General features: G+C 38.5%; 1 protein-coding gene across 1 annotated transcript in view; it reads right to left on the reverse strand.

Moving 5' to 3' along the window:
• HAUS6 (HAUS augmin like complex subunit 6) overlaps positions 1 to 20,346 on the reverse strand; it is a 42,819-nt gene that overhangs the window by 12,963 nt on the left and 9,510 nt on the right. Inside the window, exons 5-11 of the mRNA XM_080820527.1 lie at positions 19,092 to 19,239; positions 17,142 to 17,207; positions 16,623 to 16,671; positions 13,711 to 13,881; positions 12,001 to 12,194; positions 11,054 to 11,180; positions 10,483 to 10,585 (exon numbers count right to left, since the gene is read on the reverse strand). Of these exons, the coding sequence (XP_080676653.1) occupies positions 10,483 to 10,585; positions 11,054 to 11,180; positions 12,001 to 12,194; positions 13,711 to 13,881; positions 16,623 to 16,671; positions 17,142 to 17,207; positions 19,092 to 19,239 (858 nt within the window). The remainder of the gene's footprint in view (positions 1 to 10,482; positions 10,586 to 11,053; positions 11,181 to 12,000; positions 12,195 to 13,710; positions 13,882 to 16,622; positions 16,672 to 17,141; positions 17,208 to 19,091; positions 19,240 to 20,346) is intronic.

The following is a 20,346-nucleotide window of genomic DNA, read 5'->3' on the forward strand; positions in this document are numbered from 1 at the left end:
AGAACAGATTCAAAATAGATGAAAGACCTAAATGTGAGACAGGAATCCATCAAAATCGTAGAGAACACAACCGGCAACCTCTGTGACCTTGGCTGCAGCAACTTCTTCCTAGACACGTCTCCAAAGGCAAGGGAAACAAAGGCAAAAATGAACTACAGGGACTTCATCAAGAAAAAAAGCTTTCTGCACAGCAAAAGAAACAGCAAAATCAAAAGGCAACCTACGGAATGCGAGAAGAAATTTGTAAATGTCTTATCAGATAAAGGGCTGATATCCAAAATCTATAAAGAACTTATCAAACTCAACACCCAAAGGACCAATAATCCAATCAAAGAAATGGACATGAACAGACATTTCTCCAAAGAAGACATACAAATGGCCAAGAGACACATGAAAAAGTGCTCAACATCACTCGACATCAGGAAAATACAAATCAAAACCACAATGATACCACCTCACACGAGTCAGAAGGGCTAAAATTAACAAGTAGAAAACAACAGATGCTGGGGAGGATGTGGAGAAAGGGGAACCCTCTTACACTGTTAGCGGGAATGAAACCTGCTGCAGCCACTCTGGAAAATAGTACACAGGTTCCTCAAAAAGCTGAAAATAGAGCTACCCTAAGCCCCAGCAATTGCACTACTAGGAATTTACCCCAAAGATACAAATGTGGGGATCTGAAGGGGCACCTGTACCCCAACATTTATGGCAACAACGTTCACAACAGCCAAACTATACAAAGAGCCCAGATGTCCACTGACAGATGAATGGATAAAGAGGTGGTATATATATACAATAGAATATTATGCAGCCATCAAAAAACTGAAATCTTGCCATTCGTAAATGACATGGGTATTATGCTATGCAAAATAAGTCAATCGTAGAAAGATAATTATTATAAGATCTCACTGATATGTGGAATTTTAGAAACAAAACAGGATCATGAGAAAGAGTGAGAAAAATAAAACAAGACAAAATCAGAGAGGGAGACAAACCGAAAGAGACTCTTAATGAAAGGAAATAAGGGGCGCCTTGGTGGCTCAGTTAGTTAAGTGTCTGCCTTTGGCTCAAGTCATAATCCCAGGGTCCTGGGATCTAGCACTACATTGGGCTCCCAGCTCAACCAGGAGCCTACTTCTCCTTCCCCTTCTGCTGCTTCCCGCGCTTGTGTTCTCTTGCTGTCAAATAAGTAAATAAAATATTTTTTAAAAAAAAGAATATTAAAATAAACAAAGGAAACAAATTGAGAGTTGTTGGAGGGGGATGGGGCTGGAGAGATGGGGTCACTGGGTGATGGACATTAAGGAGGGCACATACTGATATAATGAGCACTGAGTTTTATATGCAACTGATGAATCACTAAATTCTACCTCTGAAACTAATAATACACTCTATGTTAACTTAACTGAACTGAAATAAAAGAAATTTCTTTTCAAATGATAGGTTTATACTAAATCAAATTTCAAAAATAGTGCCATTCCGTAGTTCCCCAATATGATATAAATTGCTTCTTGTTTTGGTACACAGATCATGCAATTACCACATAAATCTGCAAGGCCAGAGGTGCCTGGGTAGCTGGCTCAGTTGTTAAGCATCTGCCTTCAGCTCAGGTCATGATCCCAGGGTCCTGGGATCAAGCCACGCTTCGGGCTCCCTACTCGGTAGGGGTCCTGCTTCTCCCTCTCCCACTCCCCATTTGTGTTCCCTCTCACTGTCTCTGTCAAATAATCTTAAAAAAAAAAAAAATCTTAAAAAAAAATCTTAAGGGGCACCTCGGTAGCTCAGTGGGTTAAAGCCTCTGCCTTCAGCTCAGGTCATGGTCCCAGGATCCTGGGATTGAGCCCCGCATCGGGCTCCCTACTCAGGAGGGAGCCTGCTTCCCCATCTCTCACTCTGCCTGCGTCTCTGCCTACTTGCGATCTCTGTCAAGTAAACAAATAAAATCTTCAAAAAATCTCTAAAAGATCTTAAATCTTAAAAAATCCTTTTAAAAATATTTTAAAAATCTTAAAATCTTTAAAAAATCTTTAAAAAAATTAGCAATGCCAAAAATATTATACTATTTAGCATATTTCAGCTCAGCATCTACAACATCAGTCAATTTATTTATTTATTCCTCAACGCACCAATAATTATGTGCCACTGCTATACTAACAAGGACAAAGAAAGAAAAGGTAGAGACCTGGCTTCAAGGAGTCAGTCTAGGAAAAAGACTATTGAGGAGTAGAGAATGATGGCATGCTGCTATAGTGTTAGGAGAGAAATATGTAAAGAAATGCAAAGAGACAGAAAGGCACCTGGCCCAGGAATGGGGAATGTGATGAGGACATAAAGGTACTGGGAGAAGAGAGTACAAGTTCGGTGTGCTGGAGCACAGGGTATAGCATAGAGTGTATCTGAGTGGAAGCATGGGAGGAAACAAGATTGGTGCAGAAAGCCATGGCTCCATTACAGAGTATTTGCTATTCCAGGAACTCCTCTTCTTTTAACATGTTAGCTTCTGAAAGACTGTCCCTATATATACATGTGTCCAAAGTGTTACTGTATAAGAACCCAATGTGTGTGGGGCGCCTGGGTGGCTCAGTGGGTTAAGCCTCTGCCTTCGGCTCAGGTCATGATCTCAGGGTCCAGGGATGGAGCTCCACATCGGGCTCTCTGCTCAGCGGGGAGCCTGCTTCTCCCTCTCTCCCTACTTGTGATCTGTCTGTCAAATAAATAAAATCTTAAAAAAAAAAAACCCAATGTGTGAACTTTTCCATTTAACCCACCATAATAGTATGCTACATTATGAACATTTTCAGTATCCTCTGCTTTTGCACCTACTAATGATGATGGAATTACTGGTATTCGTAAAACATTCTAAAAATGAACACAAATACAAGAATTGTATCACAAAACTAGTAGACAATAATAAACTAATTAGGAACAACATAAACACTAGTTGCCGGCAGAGATGAGGTACATTTCTTCCCCCTGAAGGTGCTAGAAAGCCATCGAAGTATACTACACCAAGAGATGAAAAGGACCATATTTTCATATTTACACTACAGAAGGATCACTGATAACCATTTGCAACACAGAATAGGTAGAATATGGAGGCAGAGTAGCTAGTTAGAACACAATTAAAGGCAAGAAATAGAAAACCAAACTACAGCACTTAAGATGTGAAGAGAACGGAGGGGACGGACACAACAAGGTAATAAGGAGGTTAAAACAAAACTGAACTCACCAGAACAAAGCAAACCAAGCTGCAGCAGACAATGACTCCTACCATAAATACACCTGAACTGCAAAATAAAATGTAAGAAAAAGAAAGGAATACCCAGGGGCGCCTGGGTGGCTCAGTGGGTTAAAGCCTCTGCCTTCGGCTCGGGTCATGATCCCAGGGTCCTGGGATCGAGTCCCGCGTCGGGCTCTCTGCTCCTCGGGGAGCCTGCTTCCTCCTCTCTCTCTCTGCCTGCCTCTCTGCCTACTTTCAATCTCTGTCAAATAAATAAATAAAATCTTTTTTTTTTTAAATAAATAAAATCTTAAAAAAAAAAAAAAAGAAAAGAAAAAAAGAAAGGAATACCCAGAAGTACAAATAAAAATCATCACATGCCAGGACTAAAGATGGAAAGAATTTAAGCTCAAACTGAGACACAAAGGCTAAATGGCAGGCTCCGGGGCTGAACAATGGAGATTTAATGCCTACATAACAAGAAACATGATCTCAGGCCTCTCAGCCTCCAATCTGAGAAACTGCCATAAGGCCAGAACATTGCAAAGGCTGCTCAGCCCCTGAAAAGATTATAAAAATTCTGCCAGCTTAACCAGGGAAGTAACAGCGAAGCTTGCTGTCTATCTGGAGCCCTGGGTTTAAAAGAAAAAAGGGGGGGTGGATTTTAAATCTACCTAGCCTACTCAAAGGGAGGTATGAAATACAAAATTTTATTGGCTACTTGTGGGAATCTCAAACCAAAGACATTAACTGCCTAATTCAAGGGAAATACCAGAGACCCTACGCCACCATGCAGAGATCATTTTACAACCCAGGGCCCAGGTGACTCCTTCAGAGGTGGGTCCACTGAAGTTGAGGTCACAATCCAAAAAAAAAAAAAATTTTTTTTTAATTTTATTTTTAAGTAATCCCTTCACCCAAGCATGGGGCTTGCATTCAAAACCCCAAGACCAAGAGTCACATGCTCTTCTGAATGAGCCAGGCCAGGCGACCCCACAATCAAATATTTTAATAGGAAACAAACAACTATGAAAATGAGCAGACAGGGGCATCTGGATGGCTCAGTCAGGTTAAGCATTTGCCTTCGGCTCAGATCCCAGGGTTCTGGAATCGAGCCCCACACTGGACGCCCTGCTCAGCAGAGAGCCTGCTTCTCCCTCTCCCTCTGCCTGCCACTCCCCCTGCTTGTGCTTTCTCCCTATGTCAAATAAATAAATAAAATTTAAGAAAAGGAAAAAAAAAAAGAAAATGAGTGGGCACAACACACAGAAGCAGAAGTATCTGAAACACAGGGATATTTAAAAAACTGAATAAGATCAAATCAATACATTTAAAATATTTGGCAAAAAAACAAGAGCCATAATGAAATAAGATGATACCATGAAAAAGAACAGGCAATTTTTGAAAAAGAAGCAAATGAAAAGAAATGAAAAGCACATCCATGAAAGCCAAACTCTAAATGGACATGTCAAAAAAGAGATTAAGCATAACTAAAAAGATAATTAGTAAACCATAAGCCTAGAGCTACAAAGACATTATAAATACAAATGAGAAATTTAAGATACATGAAGGACTGAATCAGAAGTCCCAACAACAAGAGCTCCAGAAGGAAGCGTCAAAGAATGACTGAGACAATATTAGAATAAATATTACTGAAGAAGTTTCCAAAATGTGAGCCTTCACATTAAATAAGCTCACACAGGCCCAAAATTTAAATAAAAATAAATCCACATTTAGACACATCTAAATAATACAAAACTAAGTACAAGTCTTGAAGCAACCAGGGGCACCTGGGTGGCTCAATGGGTTAAGCCTCTGCCTTCGGCTCAGGTCATGATCTCAGGGTCCTGGGATCGAGCCCCACATTGGGCTCTCTGCTCAGCAAGGAGCTTGCTTCCCTTCCTCTCTCTCTGCCTGCCTCTCTGCCTACTTGTGATCTCTCTCTGTCAAATAAGTAAATTAAATCTTTAAAAAAAAAAAAAAGCAACCAGAGATTAAAAATTACCTACAAAGGAATGACCATTGAACTGACAACAGAGGTCTCAGAAACAACAGAAGGCAGAAAACAATGCAATCATATCATTGATGTTGTAGGAAAATTGAGCTTTGGGGGCTCCTGGGTGGCTCAGTGGGTTAAGCCTCTGCCTTCAGCTCAGGTCATGATCTCAGTGTCCTCGAATCAAGCCCCAAGTCAGGCTCTTTGCTCAGGAGGGAGCCTGCTTTCCCCTCTCTGCCTGCTGCTCTGCCTACCTGTGATCTCTCTCTCTCTCTCTCTCTCTGTCAAATAAATAAATAAATAAAATTTTTTTTTAAAAAATTGAGCTTTGATCTAGAATTGTATATCCAGCCAAACTATCATTCAGAAATTAGTGAAAATAAAGAAATTTTCACAGGAAAATTTTTACTATCCAGGGTCCACCACAGAAAGAATTAAAGAATATACTTTGAGATAAACTTTTTTTTTTCGTCTGCGGCCATACCACCCTGAACTCGCTCCACCTCATCTGATCTTGGAAGCTAAGCAGGATCGGTCCTGGTTAGTACTTGGATGGGAGACCCCCTGGGAATACCAGGTGCTGTAGGCTTTAAAAACAAAAACAAGGGGCACCTGAGTGGCTCAGTGGGTTAAGCCTCTGCCTTCAGCTAGCGTCATCATCTCGGGATCCTGGGATTGAGCCCCATGTCAGGCTCTCTGCTCAGCGGGGAGCCTGCTTCCCACCCCCCCCCCCCGCCTGCTTCTCTGCCTACTTGTTGATCTCTCTGTCGAATAAATAAATAAAAATCTTAAGAACAAAAACAAAGCTTTTTTTTTTTCAAGATTTTATTTGCGGCACCTGGGTGGCTCAGTCGTTGGGTGTCTGGCTTTGGCTAGGTCATGGTCCCACCCGGCACTGGGCTCTCTGCTGGGTGGGAAGCCTGCTTCTCCCTCTTCCACTCCCCCTGCTTGTATTCCCTCTCTCGCTATGTCTCTTTGTCAAATAAATAGATAGATGGATAGACAGATAGATAGATTTTATTTATTTGACAGGGGGAGAGAGAGAGTGAGAGAGAGCACAAGCAGAAGGAGCAACAGGCAGAGGGAGAAGGAGAAGCAGACTCCCCATTGACCAGGGAGCCAGACACAGGACTTCATCCCAGGATTCTGGAATCATGAGGACAGATGAGCCAAGGACAGATGCTTCACGGATTGAGCCACCCAGGTGCCCCTTTAGACTTTTTTTCAAAAGCTTTTATTTATTTATCAGAGAGAGCATGAGCACGGGGAGGAGGAGAGGGATGAGCAGACTCCCTGCTGACTGGGAAGCCCCCTACTTGGGGCTCAGTGCCAGGACCCTGAGATCTTGACCTGAGCTGAAGTCAGACACTTAACTGAGCCATCCAGGTGTCCTGCAATAGCTTAGGTTGTTATTGTTTTGTTTTGTTTTTTTAAAGTATATATGCAGTTAGTCCTCAGGGATCCACCTTTCCTTGACCCCATTCTTCCTGCATTTGCAGATATGACCACTATCCTGAATCTTAGGTCTATTCTGATGTATGTTTGTGAAAATGATTTTACTACAGGTGTATGGATCTAACTATACAGAACTCTTCTGGCATATAAATAAATTTCTCTTACTATACTCCAAAATGTCCCGTGTAAATGTTTATATTTTGAACTAGGATCTAAGGAGGGTTCATTCATTGCTTTTGGCTGTTTTGTCCTCTTACTGTTTTATTCTAGAATAATGCCCCTGCCCCCTTCCTTTTTCAGTGACATTGTTAGGAATTATTTTTAACAATCGTTGTGTGTTTAGCTTAACCAACACATTTACTGATTTTTTTCCTTTTTTTGGCCAAGATTACAGCTTTTATTTTCCTTTTCAGAAGTATATCTCATCGGGCACCTGGGTGGCTCAGACAGTTAAGAATCTGCCTTCGGCTGAGGTCCTGATCCCAGGGAAGCCCGCTTCTCCCTCTCCTGCTGCTCCCGCTGCTTGTGTTTTCTCCCTCTCTATCTCAAATAAATAAATAAATAAAATCTTTTTTTAAAAATCTAAAATATGGGGGCGCCTGGGGGGCTCAGTGGTTTAAGCCTCTGCCTTCGGCTCAGGTCATGACCTCAGGGTCCTGGGACTGAGCCCCACATCGGGCTCTCTGCTCAGCGGGGAGCCTGCTTCCCTCTCTCCCTCTGCCTGTTGCTCTACTTGTGATCTCTCTCTGTCAAATAAATAAATAAAATCTTTAAAAACAAAAAATGTAAAATATTGCAAAGCTTTGACAAAAAGTGTTTGGTGAAGAGGTTACTTATAATATTATTCCCTGCACCTTTAATATGCTGAAATATAATTATTTTAAAAAACAATTTAAGGGATGCCTGGGTGGCTCAGATGTTAAGCGTCTGCCTTCAGCTCTGGTCACGATCCCAGGGTCCTGGGATCAAGCCCCACATTGGGCTTTCTGCTCAGCAGGGAGCCTGCTTTTCCCTCTCCCACTCCTCCTGATTATATTCCCTCTCTCACTGTGCCTCTTTCTGTCAAATAATAAATAAATAAAATCTTAAAAAAAAATTTTTAAAGAGAATTTCGAGTAAGATGTAATATGTAAAGTATAGGAGGAAAAAGTTGTTCACTACAAAAAAGTTGTAGTAAACAAAAAAAGTTGTAGTTGTTGGGGCGCCTGAGTGGCTCAGTGGGTTAAAGCCTCTGCCTTCGGCTCAGGTCATGATCCTGGGGTCCTGGGATCGAGCCCTGCATCAGGCTCTCTGCTCAGCGGGGAGCCTGCTTCCTCCCTCTCCCTCTGCCTGCCTCTCTGCCTACTTGGGATCTCTGTCTGTCAAATAAATAAATAAAATCTTTTTAAAAAAAAAAGTTGTAGTTGTTTACTACAAAAAAGCATAAAATAATACTAAGATCCCCCAGCTCACAACAAAGCTCTACCAATTTAGGGGAAAAAAAAGGAATCCTAAGAGTACAAATTCTACAATATCTCAAGGACAGCATTACCTCAAAGGACCTATCAAACACTTCTAAAATATGAATGTCCACTGCACTTCCTAAACAGACACAAATATGTCCACACTTTCAAGGCAGACAAGAAATCTCCAAACTGACATGAGGACTAATTTCATGGTTTCACAGAACTTAAACTAAGTCTTGTACAAGGGTAATGGTCTTTCCAAGTTGAAGTGAAAAAAAAAATGCCAAATATGCCAAGAGTTCTAAGAGTCATTCCATCATCCTAAGTAATGCTCTATCTGAAGCTTTGTCATTCATCAAGCTGTGCAGTCTTTCCTATGTCTATTCTTTTGCTAGTGCCTATCCCAAGCCTTGCTCTCTAATCTATGACCTTTCCTAACCAGTGTGTCCTCTGAATGTGTACTTGACTCCCAAACGAATCATCCACCCCAGCTAAGTTCACCCTTTTCTTCCTAAGTCCTGTGGTAACTACTGCCATGACCTTTGGCCTGCATTAACTCAAATATGGCCTACATCTATCACATTCTCCATTCTGGCTACGTAACTCACAGGTTTTTTAACGCATTTATTCCTTCTCTTATTCACCTAACATTTACTGAACTACATAACAATTTCTTGTACACGAATACTAGGCAACCAGGGAAAACAGAATATAAAATGGGTTATCAGGTATTATAGAGAAATTCATTTTAGGTGTGATAGTGGTATAATAGTGTGATAGATATGACAGTGGTATAATAGCTGAGAAAACTGAGATATTATGGAATTACTATAATTTTTTAGATGTTACATTACCATGGTAGTTATATAGGAAAAGTCTTTATTTTTATGGGAATACATGCTGAAACATTTAGAGTAAAGTGTTACAATATCTAGAACTCCAACTTGGTTTAGCAAAAACACATACATACACATATAAAGCAATGTAGCAGATACTGATAGTTAAAACAGGTGGTATTCAAGTAATTATTGTACTATTCTTTCATGCTAAACAGCTGTGGGCTTCTACACAAAATCTTGTAAGCAAATGTTTTTTTTTTTTTTTTAAAGATTTTATTTATTTATCTGACAGACAGATCACAAGCAGACAGAGAGGCAGGCAGAGAGAGAAGGGAGGAAGCAGGCTCCCCGCTGAGCAGAGAGCCCGATGCGAGGCTCGATCCCAGGACGCCGGGATCACGACCCGAGCCGAAGGCAGCGGCCCCAACCCACTGAGCCACCCAGGCGCCCCGTAAGCAAATGTTTATAGCAGTATTACTCATAATAGTGAAATAGTGGAAACAACCCAAATGTCCATCAATGGATGACAGATAAGCAAAATATGGTTTAGTCATACATGAGGTACTGATACATGCTACAACTTGAATGAACCTTGAATATACTGTGCAAAGTAAAAAATTCTGCAAGTGAAAAAAAAAAAAAAATTCTGCAAGTGAAAGAAACAAGACATAAAAAGCCTCACAGCATATGACTTGCATAGACAAATCCATAAAGAGAGGAAGTATATTCGTGGTTGCCCAGGGACTGGGAAAGGGGAAAGTAAGGAGTAACTGCTTAGTGGGTACAGGAGTTCCCTTTAAAAAAAAAAAATAAATAGGGACGCCTGGGTGGCTCAGTTGGTTAAGCAGCTGCCTTCGGCTCAGGTCATGATCCCAGCGTCCTGGGATCGAGTCCCACATCGGGCTCCTTGCTCGGCAGGGAGCCTGCTTCTCCCTCTGCCTCTGCCTGCCACTCTGTCTACTTGTGCTCACTCTCGCTCCTCTCTCTCTCTGACAAATAAATAAAAAAAAAAAAAAAAAAAAAAAAAAAAGAAACTATTTAAAAAAAAAAAAAAAGAAACTATTTAAAAAAAAAAAAATAAATAAATAAATAAATAAAGATTTATTTATTTTTGAGAGCAAGAGCATGCGGGAGAGTAGCAGAGGGGAAAAGAGAGGGACAAACAGACTCTACACTGAGCACGGAACCCAAGGCAGGGCTCAAATTCAGGATCCCGAGATCATGACCTGAACCAAAAACAAGAGTCAGATGTTTAATCGACTGAGCCGCCCTAGGATAGCCTCCCCTAGGATTTCCTTTTAAGGTAATAAAAATATTCTGGAGCTAAAAAGTGCTGATGGTTGCACAATTTTGTAAACTTACTAAATGCCACTGAGTTGTACACTTCAATGACTAAAATGCTATGTGCATTTCACAATAAGAAATAACTGAGGGGAAGAAACAAGATAAAAATGTAAAGGAACTGCTATCACAGTGAGAAATACTGATGGGGAGGAGGTTTAAGAAAGAGAAAAACAAATAACCAACCTGGAAGTGAAGCAGGGTATTGCAAAAGAATACTCCTTGCATATACTTCTTCTGAGGCAGGATCAAATGAAAGAGGAGACATTGGTGGTAAAAGATCCACAGCCTTAAAACACAGAATTCATCATTTTGAAATATACATTTACTCAGTACCATAATAACACTAAGTTAATCTATGAACAGATGATTTTTCCCCCTACGAAGATAGAATTATCAAGCATATAAATTATCCTGTAACTATTTTTAAACGAACGAGTACAGTATTAGAATAAGGGGACTACTCCACCTCCAACTGTGCCTCAAATGTAATACTACCTAATAGCAAAAGAAATGTCTCATTTTCTTTTTAATATAATCCTCTGAATCTAAAAATAGTAACTATAATTTCAAAGCAGCCAGTGAATACTCAAATACGTACTTAGAAAAATAACAGAAACCAAAACATCTGAACTTTAGGTTCAGGTGCAAAGATGACAACTTACACATGCATAGCATTCCTAGACCATTTGTAACATAAATCACAAGACTGCCTTATATTAAACTACTTTCCAAAAGGCAAGTCAACATTACTTACTGGAGTCAAACCTTTAATTAGACTGAAAGGAGACAGACCAAGAAATTCTTTCCACTTTTTATGCCATTCTCCTTGTTTTTCAACAACAGAATGTTTTATACTGGTGAGATCTTCCTTTATTTTATACCTACAATAGCATAAAAACAGAACTTCATTCAAATCATGAATATATAAAAGTACTGAGTAAAATTTAAGAATACAACAGTTTGGGGCGCCTGGGTGGCTCAGTGGGTTAAAGCCTCTGCCTTCGGCTCAGGTCATGATCCCAGGGTCCCTGCTCAGCAGGGAGCCTGCTTCCTCTTCTCTCTCTCTCTGCCTGCATCTCTGCCTACTTGTGACCTCTGTCTGTCAAGTAAATAAATAAAATCTTTTAAAAAAAAAAAAAGAATACAACAGTTTGCAGAGAAAGGGAAGAAAATATAATTGGAAGTTCAACCAGTATAGTATATAAAAACCAAATAAACTCTCACAATGAACATTCAGAACCTAAAGTACTTTTTTCCTTTTAAGACCAGAAAGCAATCATACATCTATTATTCCATTTATCTTTAAAATATTCTTTTTCCCTAGTTCTGAACTCACGTCCAAATTCTACACCTATACTCTGTCCACTCCTAAAGGTAGTCCTACCTCTCAATTACTCCACTCAAATAACAAATTTTTCTGAGGCTTAGTTTTACGTAGACTCCAAAGAAAAGCTTGAGAAAGTCAAAATTATTTCATAAAGAATTATCACTAAGGGCAAATAATTCATTCTAGACAAAAAGAAAACTACATTAATTGTCCTTTCTACTTAATGTGTCTCTCCAGGACATTTTGAGTTCTAATAAAATGTTCACATTTGTTTGCCAATGCTAAAGAACTATCAACTACATGAATTATGCTGAAAAATTATCAAAACACCCACTCCTCCCCCAACAATGCAAAAAAAGATCTTCCTACAGTACCTCATATACTTCAGATCTGATAATCTCTCTCTCTGAAGTTTGGTCTCCTTTTCCAGGAAGTGAAGGTCTATTGTCATTCTTGCTGGGTCAGCCTGACAACGTTCATATTTCACTACTTTCAAGACTTCATTTAATAACTGAATAACTGTTAACAGGTTCAATTTTCCAGCCTCATAAACATTTCCAATGTGCAACTTAGGATTCAGAGGGGGGAAAAAAGTGGTTCTTTAGATAATAAACTGTTAAATAAATATATTTTCATTTTTTACTATTATATAAAAAAGTTACCTTAAAGAAGAGTGAAACAAGTCAAATGTCTACCCAAAAATGAAGCCAAGTAAATAATTTTGGTCCAACAATAACTACTGTGAAAGGATTTAACATGCTGTGCCATATTTTTACATAACACAAAAAAGTTGCAAGCTAGAACAACAAAAGAAATGCAAATAAATGGAAAGCAAAATAAAGACTGAGGGGAAAGAGCAGGTTTGGTGAAAGATCATGAATTCATATTTTAACAAAAGGTGAAAAGTGATGGCCCCTAATAGCTAATTCCAAACTTAGACATGTTTATTTGGCCTGCACAATTCCAGTATTTTAAAAATCATTTGAATTAGCTGCCAATCAACTAAAAATCTTAGATTTCACATAAAAATTATTATTTCTCCAAAGACCTCCTCACTTCCTACTTTACCCCTTTTGTTACACACAATTAGCATATATTACCTATCTAGCCTCTGTAGGAACCTGAATTTGCAGACTCTGATTTTTAAATTTTACAGAAATTTGCAGACTCTGATTTTTATAGAAATTTGCAGTGCTGGCATGTTATCTATTACAGTGAAAGCTTTTCAGTATCACAACACTATTTTACCTTTGTATTTCCCTATGCTATAATTAATGCCTGGCATATAGCAGATACTTAATAGATTATGAGTTCACTAAGAAAAAAAAAAGATACAGGCTATCCAGATGGAAATGTCATATGAGCAAGTGGAAATAATTTGATGCAGTTCAGGTAGACAGAGAGACTGGAAATACTAATTTGGGAATACCACTGTATAGGATACTGATGAAAACAAAGAATTAAGAAAATACAGATGAAGAAAAGTAGGGGGGTAAGAAAAGTAGGCACTAAAGGAACCATGGAAATACTTTCATTTGAAAGTTAGAGAAAAAGAATCAGTAGAAAAACTGAGAACAGCTGTCTGAAAAACCAAAGAGAGTAAAGACACGAGGTCACAAATGCTAATGGGAGAAGAGACTAAAATCCTTAACAGAATCAAGAAGAAAGAGAAACCACAGGGTAGAGACATTTTAAAAAGACATTTAGCAAATAGATCACTGCTGCTCTCCTTGAGATCTTATAAAGAACTTGTACCATACCATCTTCCTACTAAGTAACCTCCTCCATGCATCTACTGTATGATGTAGCACCATAAAAGGGATGAACAGTAAAAGTTTATGTATATAAATATACACACTCTAATATATAATATATACACGGTTAACAATAGCCCTCTGTATGAATGCTCTACTAGATTTAGTCACAAAAATAAATTCTGGAGAAAAACACTGTAAGAAAAAGAATATACATTATTTATGTTTACATATTATATATTAGTTATTGAATACATGTATTTATTATTACCATATATAATAATTACATTAAGAGTTTTCTCAGTAGTTTACTTAGTATCAAATGCTTACCTGACACATTTGTTTCTCAATTCTGTCAAGTAAGATCCTTGGAATATTGATAGCAACATTAGTTCCATCTAAAGTATATTGGTTAACAAGATTAAGGACTGCATTAACAACTTCTCTTTCTTTTTCCAAATACATGAGCGTTTCATTCACTGAAGCCCACAAAGACCGAACCTTTAAAAACAAAGACAAAGACTATACATAATCTGTACATATATCAAAGAAATGTAAAATACAAATACATGCTCACTCTCTAGAACAAATGAAGTACTCCTATAATGATTCCTGATGAGGAAATTTACTGCCTAAAAGCATTGATACTACTTCCAAAGGGGTTTTAAAACTAAAAAACTTCTCAGGAGAAAAAAAATAATTTCTCAGGAGAATTTAGCCCACCATGATTTTCAAAACAAATCTAAGAAACTTCATACTACCAAGATACAATTACCATTTTCTATGTTTTGACATGCAATCTAATAGAAACTTTCGAGGCAGGGGCGCCTGGGTGGCTCAGTTGGTTAAGTGACTGCCTTTGGCTCAGGTCATGATCTCAGGGTTCTCAGATCAAGTCTCCCACTCCCTCTGCCACTCCACCTCACTCATGCTCTCTCTCAAATAAAGAAAATCTTTAAAGAAAAAATAAAGGAAGAAAGAAAGAAAAAAAAACTTTTCAGGGAGAAATAATGAAAGATTTTCAGGAAGGGAAGAAAACATACTACATATCAATATTAAGATTCATTCAAGTTTCAAAAGGTAAAAATATGAAAAAGCATGTTTTTTTTTAAAGATTATTTATGTTATTTATTTCACAGAGAGAAAAAGAGAGAGAGAGGGAGAACACAAGCAGGCGGAGTAGCAGAGGGAGAGAGAGAAACAGGCTCCCCATTGAGCAGGGAGCCTGATGCGGGACTTGATCCCAGGACCCTGGGATCACACTTGAGCCAAAGGCAGAGGCCTTAACCCACTGAGCCACCAGGTGCCCTGAAACCATGCTTCTTTAAAAGCAAAGAATCTTAAACATGTATTAACCTATGTTCATTAAATGCACATGTAAGAGCATTTACAGGTGGTAGCTGTACCTGTGGTGAGCAGCGCATAACAGCTGTCCAATCACTAGGCCATATGCTGGAAACTCACGGAACACTGTGTGCCAACTATACTTCCATTAAAATAGTAAACAAAATTTCTTTAAAGATTTTTTATTTATTTATTTGACAGACAGAGATCACAAGTAGGCAGAGAGGCAGGCGGCGGGGGTGGGGAGCAGGCTCCCCGCAGAGCAGAGAGCCCGATGCGGGGCTCAATCCCAGCACCCTGAGATCATGACCTGAGCTGAAGGCAGAGGCTTTAACCCACTGTGCCACTCAGGCACCCCAGTAAACAAAATTTCTGAAGAATGTTCATAGCACTCCTATTTGTAAAAGTCAAAAACTGCAACTAACCCAACCGTCTACCTAGAGTAAAAAAAAATACGTTGTACTATATTCATAAAACACTACATAGTACTGAGAAAGGAACACACAACCTACACACACAACGGCACAGATAAAACAGCATGAGTCAAAGAAGATAAACACAAAAGAATATATTCTATACTCCCCTTTAATATAAAGTTCAAGAAGTGTCGAACTAATCTCTAATGTAAGAAAGAAGGAAAGTGTTTACTCTTGGGGGGGAAATGGTTGTACATGAAAAGGGGCTTGAAGCTTCCAGAATAATGTTCTGTTCCCTAAATTGTATGCTGGTTACATACGTGTATTCACTTTGTGAAATTTTATCAGGCTACATACTTATGACTTCTGCACTTTTTTGTACACATAGGATTCCTTAAAAGAATTTATAAAAGTGGGAGGCGAGCAGGGAAATACAATTACACCCACGTTTGGATTTGTGTCTTCCCACTGTACAAAGTTAAGTCCCCAAAGAAGACTCGTTGACTAGCAGTCTAGGGGTCTCACAGGATTGCATTTCCTTGGTTGACAAAGATCCAGAAACTGGTTGTCAGATTTTTTTTTCTTTTTTTTTTGATTCTCAGATTTTTACTTTTATCTTGTTAATGGATAAAAAAATGACCGGACTCAGGGAAAGTGAACATTAACCAAACTCAGGAGAAGAGCAATGTGAAAACTTTCAAACACGTTTCACATCAACCTATTAAATTTACAATCAAAGATACTGTGTTCAGTAATAGAAGTATTCATATTCACAAAGCTGGAAGATCCATGAAGGAAGTGACTTTGCCTCTTTCTTTTACTTCTAGAGCTCTAACATCCAGAACACTTGGCACATGGCAGGTGATCAATAAAAATTCACTGAATGGATGAATAATTATATCCTGAGGTGGGCACTCACCTTCCCCAGTGACAAACTGTCTGGGAAGCTAAATTAACACCCAAAGCAGTTCAGTGATAATAAAAACAGGACGAAGAGCTTGAGAGAGAGTTCATCTAAACATAAAGGCCTAAGAAAATACTCCAATCTCATATCAAAGCCACCCTCTGAAAACCTCAGATTATTTATGTCTGCCAGATTCCTCCCTACTGCCAAGCCAGCTTCAATGTGACTTCTCATTCTTCTTCCATACTTAATATCTCCCTTCAGTTAACATATTTTATTTACATAAATTAATACTACTGATTAAGTTACAATCAAGCTAAACTTTTAACCATATTTAAAACTGCTTTTGTATATATTTAGTCTTATAAATTATAAGTTCATTTTTCCATTATATTCATGCTTTTTAAAGGCACCCTGTTGATACCTTTATATATCACTTATTAATGAGTGTTTTAAAAAGTAACAGTTTAACAAAAAGAAATGACAAAAACAGAATATAAGGGTCCAATTAAGTAAGTCAACACTGCACATCACGAAAGTAAGAAAGATTAAATTTCTCCCTTAAAAAGTCACCTCACCTTTTGGATTTTCTCTTGTATATTACTTTGGTCATCATAGGGTTCCATTCTAGTTAAAAAATAAATGATCTCATTAGTCATTTTTTTTAATTTCATGGTAATTTACCACCAAAAGAGTGAACTGATCCATAAACCCACTCACTAACAACCATTCCAATTTTTAAAAAAATACAATTCTAGCTCAAAGCAATCAATTTTTTTATAGATTTTATTTATTTATTTGACAGAGAGAGAGTGAGAGAGCACAAGCAGGGGAAGCAGCAGAGGGAGAGGGAGAAGCAGACTACCACTAAGCAGGGAGCCTGACTCAGGGCTTGTTCCCAGGACCCCAGATCATGAGCCAAAGGCAGACCCTTAACCAACTGAGCCACCCAGGTGCCCCAAAAGCAATAAATTTATTAGAAGAAGTGGACGAGGAATCAGAATTATGTTCTAATCCTATGGGACTCAGTTTTCTTACTGGTAAAATGCAGGAGCTGCACTAAGGCAACTTTCAGCTCTAATGTAAAAGCCACTTACTTTTTTATTTGGTTTTGCTGTTCCATACATTCTGCTCTCAAATTTCGTACTTGTTTAACTGACAATCTGTAAGAAAACAAACAAATAACAATTATAATTCCACTACAATTAACTGGTATAGGCCACTTTGATATTTTCCCCCATTTCTTATCTTTTCTCAAGGCCTCTGAAGACTACTCTTCCAAATACAGCCAGTGGCCAGCTAAAGGAGTCTAGACTTCCTCCAAGACTTACAGTGTGATCTAACATACAGGATGCTATTGAGATGGACCAGAACTTCTCGGCTCATATACACTCTGTCTTCAAATAAAAATGTTGGAAGTAGGACTACTCTGCTCTCTTAACCTCGTCACACATACCCAGGGTCACGATAGGCAACATTGTAGTTTCAAGATGATTTCAAAGGATTCTTTAGTTTTCACGATAGGTAACACAACTTTTAAAAAGTTGTCTTGGGGTTCCTGGGTGGCTTAGTGGGTTAAGCCTCTGGCTTCAGCTCAGGTCATGGTCTCAGGGTCCTGGGATCGAGCCCCGCATCAGGCTCTCCGCTCAGCAAAAAGCCTGCTTCCCCCTCTCTCTCTACCTGGCTCTCTGCCTACTTGTGATCTCTCTCGCTCTGTCAAATATATAAATAAAATCTTAAAAATAAATAAATAAAAAGTTGTCTTACTGTAGTTGTTTATAATCATTAAAAATTTGACATACTCGGGGCACCTGGGTGGCTCAGTGGGTTAAAGCCTCTGCCTTCGGCTCAGGGTATGATTCCAGGGTCCTGCGATCGAGCCCCTCGTGGGGCTCTCTGCTCGGCGGGGAGCCTGCTTCCCTTCCTCTCTCTCTGCCTGCCTCTCTGCCTGCTTGTGATCTCTGTGTCAAACAAATAAATAAAATCTTTAAAAAAAAAATTTTGACACACTCTATTTCTTGAGACTAGAAACCTTGCCTGTCTTGTTTAATGCTGTACGACAGTGCCTAAACAATATCTGGCACACAAAAGTAACTCAAAAAAAAATTTGCTGACAAGGGGCGCCTAGGTGGCTCAGTGGGTTAAAGCCTCTGCCTTCGGCTCAGGTCATGATCTCAGGGTCCTGGGATCGAGCCCCGCATCGGGCTCTCTGCTCAGCGGGGAGCCTGCTTCTCCCTCTCTCTCTGCCTGCCTCTCTGCCTACTTGTGATCTCTGTCTGTCAAATAAATAAATAAAATATTAAAAAAAAAATTTGCTGACAAGAGGAACCTAAATATAACACAAGATGAGATGGTTAAAGAAACTATGGAATACCTACTTGACGGAATATCAACTTAAAGGATACTCAATTATTAAGTAGATATTAAAAGCAATATACTTTAGAAAATTGAAAAAATAAAAATGTTTTAATTTTTTAATAAAAGCAATATAGTATGGCAATATGGAAAAATTTACAGAATAAAATATGAAGAGAAAAAATACAAAATAGAATGAGCACAATAATTACAGCATAAAGATGTAAATCCATGTTTAATAAAATGAAAAACACCTAAGACACTGAATTTTTAAACTAAGGTAATATTTTCCTTTGCTCTAAAGTTTCATGTACATCTGCACAGTTTTAAAATATGTTATTCAGAAGTTATCCGGCTTTAAAATGAAAATAGGACACTAAGGGGTTTTGAGGTAGGCACAGATTACTGCCACTGAAGGTACACTGATGACATTTGCTAAGGAGAACGGAATTTTCATTTTCTTTTGGGTGGGGTGGGGGGAGAAAGAGAGAGCATGTGAGGGAGGGGCAGAAGGAGAGGGAGAGAGAGAATCTTAAGCAGACTTCACACCCAGTGCAGAGCCATGAGCAGGGCTAGATCTTACAAACCTGAGATCACCACCTAAGCCAAAACCAATAGTCAGATGCCTCACCAACTATGCCACCCACACGCCCCTGGAATTTTCATTTTCTAACTATCAATGTATTACTTACTGCGCATTTTCCTGATACTTTCGGGTAACACAGTCTTCTCTTTGCAAAATGTGTAAAAATCTATTACGTGCCACATGGCATCTGGCAATGCATTTGTGCATATCTTGTGATTTTACATTAAATGTCTCTGTAAAACGTATAGAAGAATCTACATGGAAGACAAATAAGATGACAGAAAATATCAAATATCAAAAATTGGAGATTCATTAATTTTAAGAGATTAATAACTCAAACTACAACTCCTTAAAAACTGGTATGCCACATAAACAGATACAACTAATTTTAACAAAAGCATGGAAATCTATTTTTAAGTAGGCAACTAAAAAAGGGTATCTGAAGTTGAGTTGTTTTATAGAATCATAAAAACTTTGAAAGTCTCTCTGCCCCAAATAATTCTTATTATCACAGCTTGATATATCCATGAACAAATACACTCTTATACAAGAGCAACTTCTTACCAGGATCTCTTCACAACAAAGAAAGAAAATCAATTAAAGAGATGAGGTTAGATCACAACACGTCCTTTGCTGTTTATTTTTCTATCTAGTAAGACCAACAGGACAACCAAACAAAACCAGTCTCCATTTCTCAGGTAATTCTTGGCTGTGTTACTAATGATCAAAGCAGACCCTGAGAACAATCCACCCAAACATTTCAGAATCCACATTTTTAGCTGTAATAAATCCTACTTTAATGGCTAAATGGATAAACGGAGACCACTCCAGTGCACCTAACATTACTAATCCAGGTCCTAGTGCTACCCCCAAAGAAACCACAAATTCTATATATTCAACTGGGGATGAGTTCACTGAATGTAGAAGTCATCTAGACACTAAACATGCTGACAGGAATTTATTTAAATCAGAAATCAGAAATAAGACAACCCATGCTTAGACGCCTATGCACAACAAACTCTTGCTAAGTCCAAACATACATACTTCATATGAAATACTTTGGGCTAGTGCTCGCTTCAACAGCACATATACTAAAATACTTCAGGCTACATGTAATTGGAATAGACCACCTATGAAAAGAAAAACTGGTAACAATGCTTATGTTGCATTAAATTTTACATATACAAATACTTAAACACCAAGATCATATGTATAAGTTCTTTAAAAATCATGCATAGAAAACAAAATGGAAAAAAAAAGGCTTACATATCACATCACAGAGAAAGGATAGTAATAAATAAGAGCTCCTATAAATGGAAAAAAACCTGTAACTTAAGAGAAAAATGAACAGGGCGCCTGGG

The sequence above is a fragment of the Martes martes genome (assembly GCF_963455335.1).
Source record: "Martes martes genome assembly, chromosome: 12".
Classification (NCBI taxonomy): Eukaryota; Metazoa; Chordata; class Mammalia; order Carnivora; family Mustelidae; genus Martes; species Martes martes.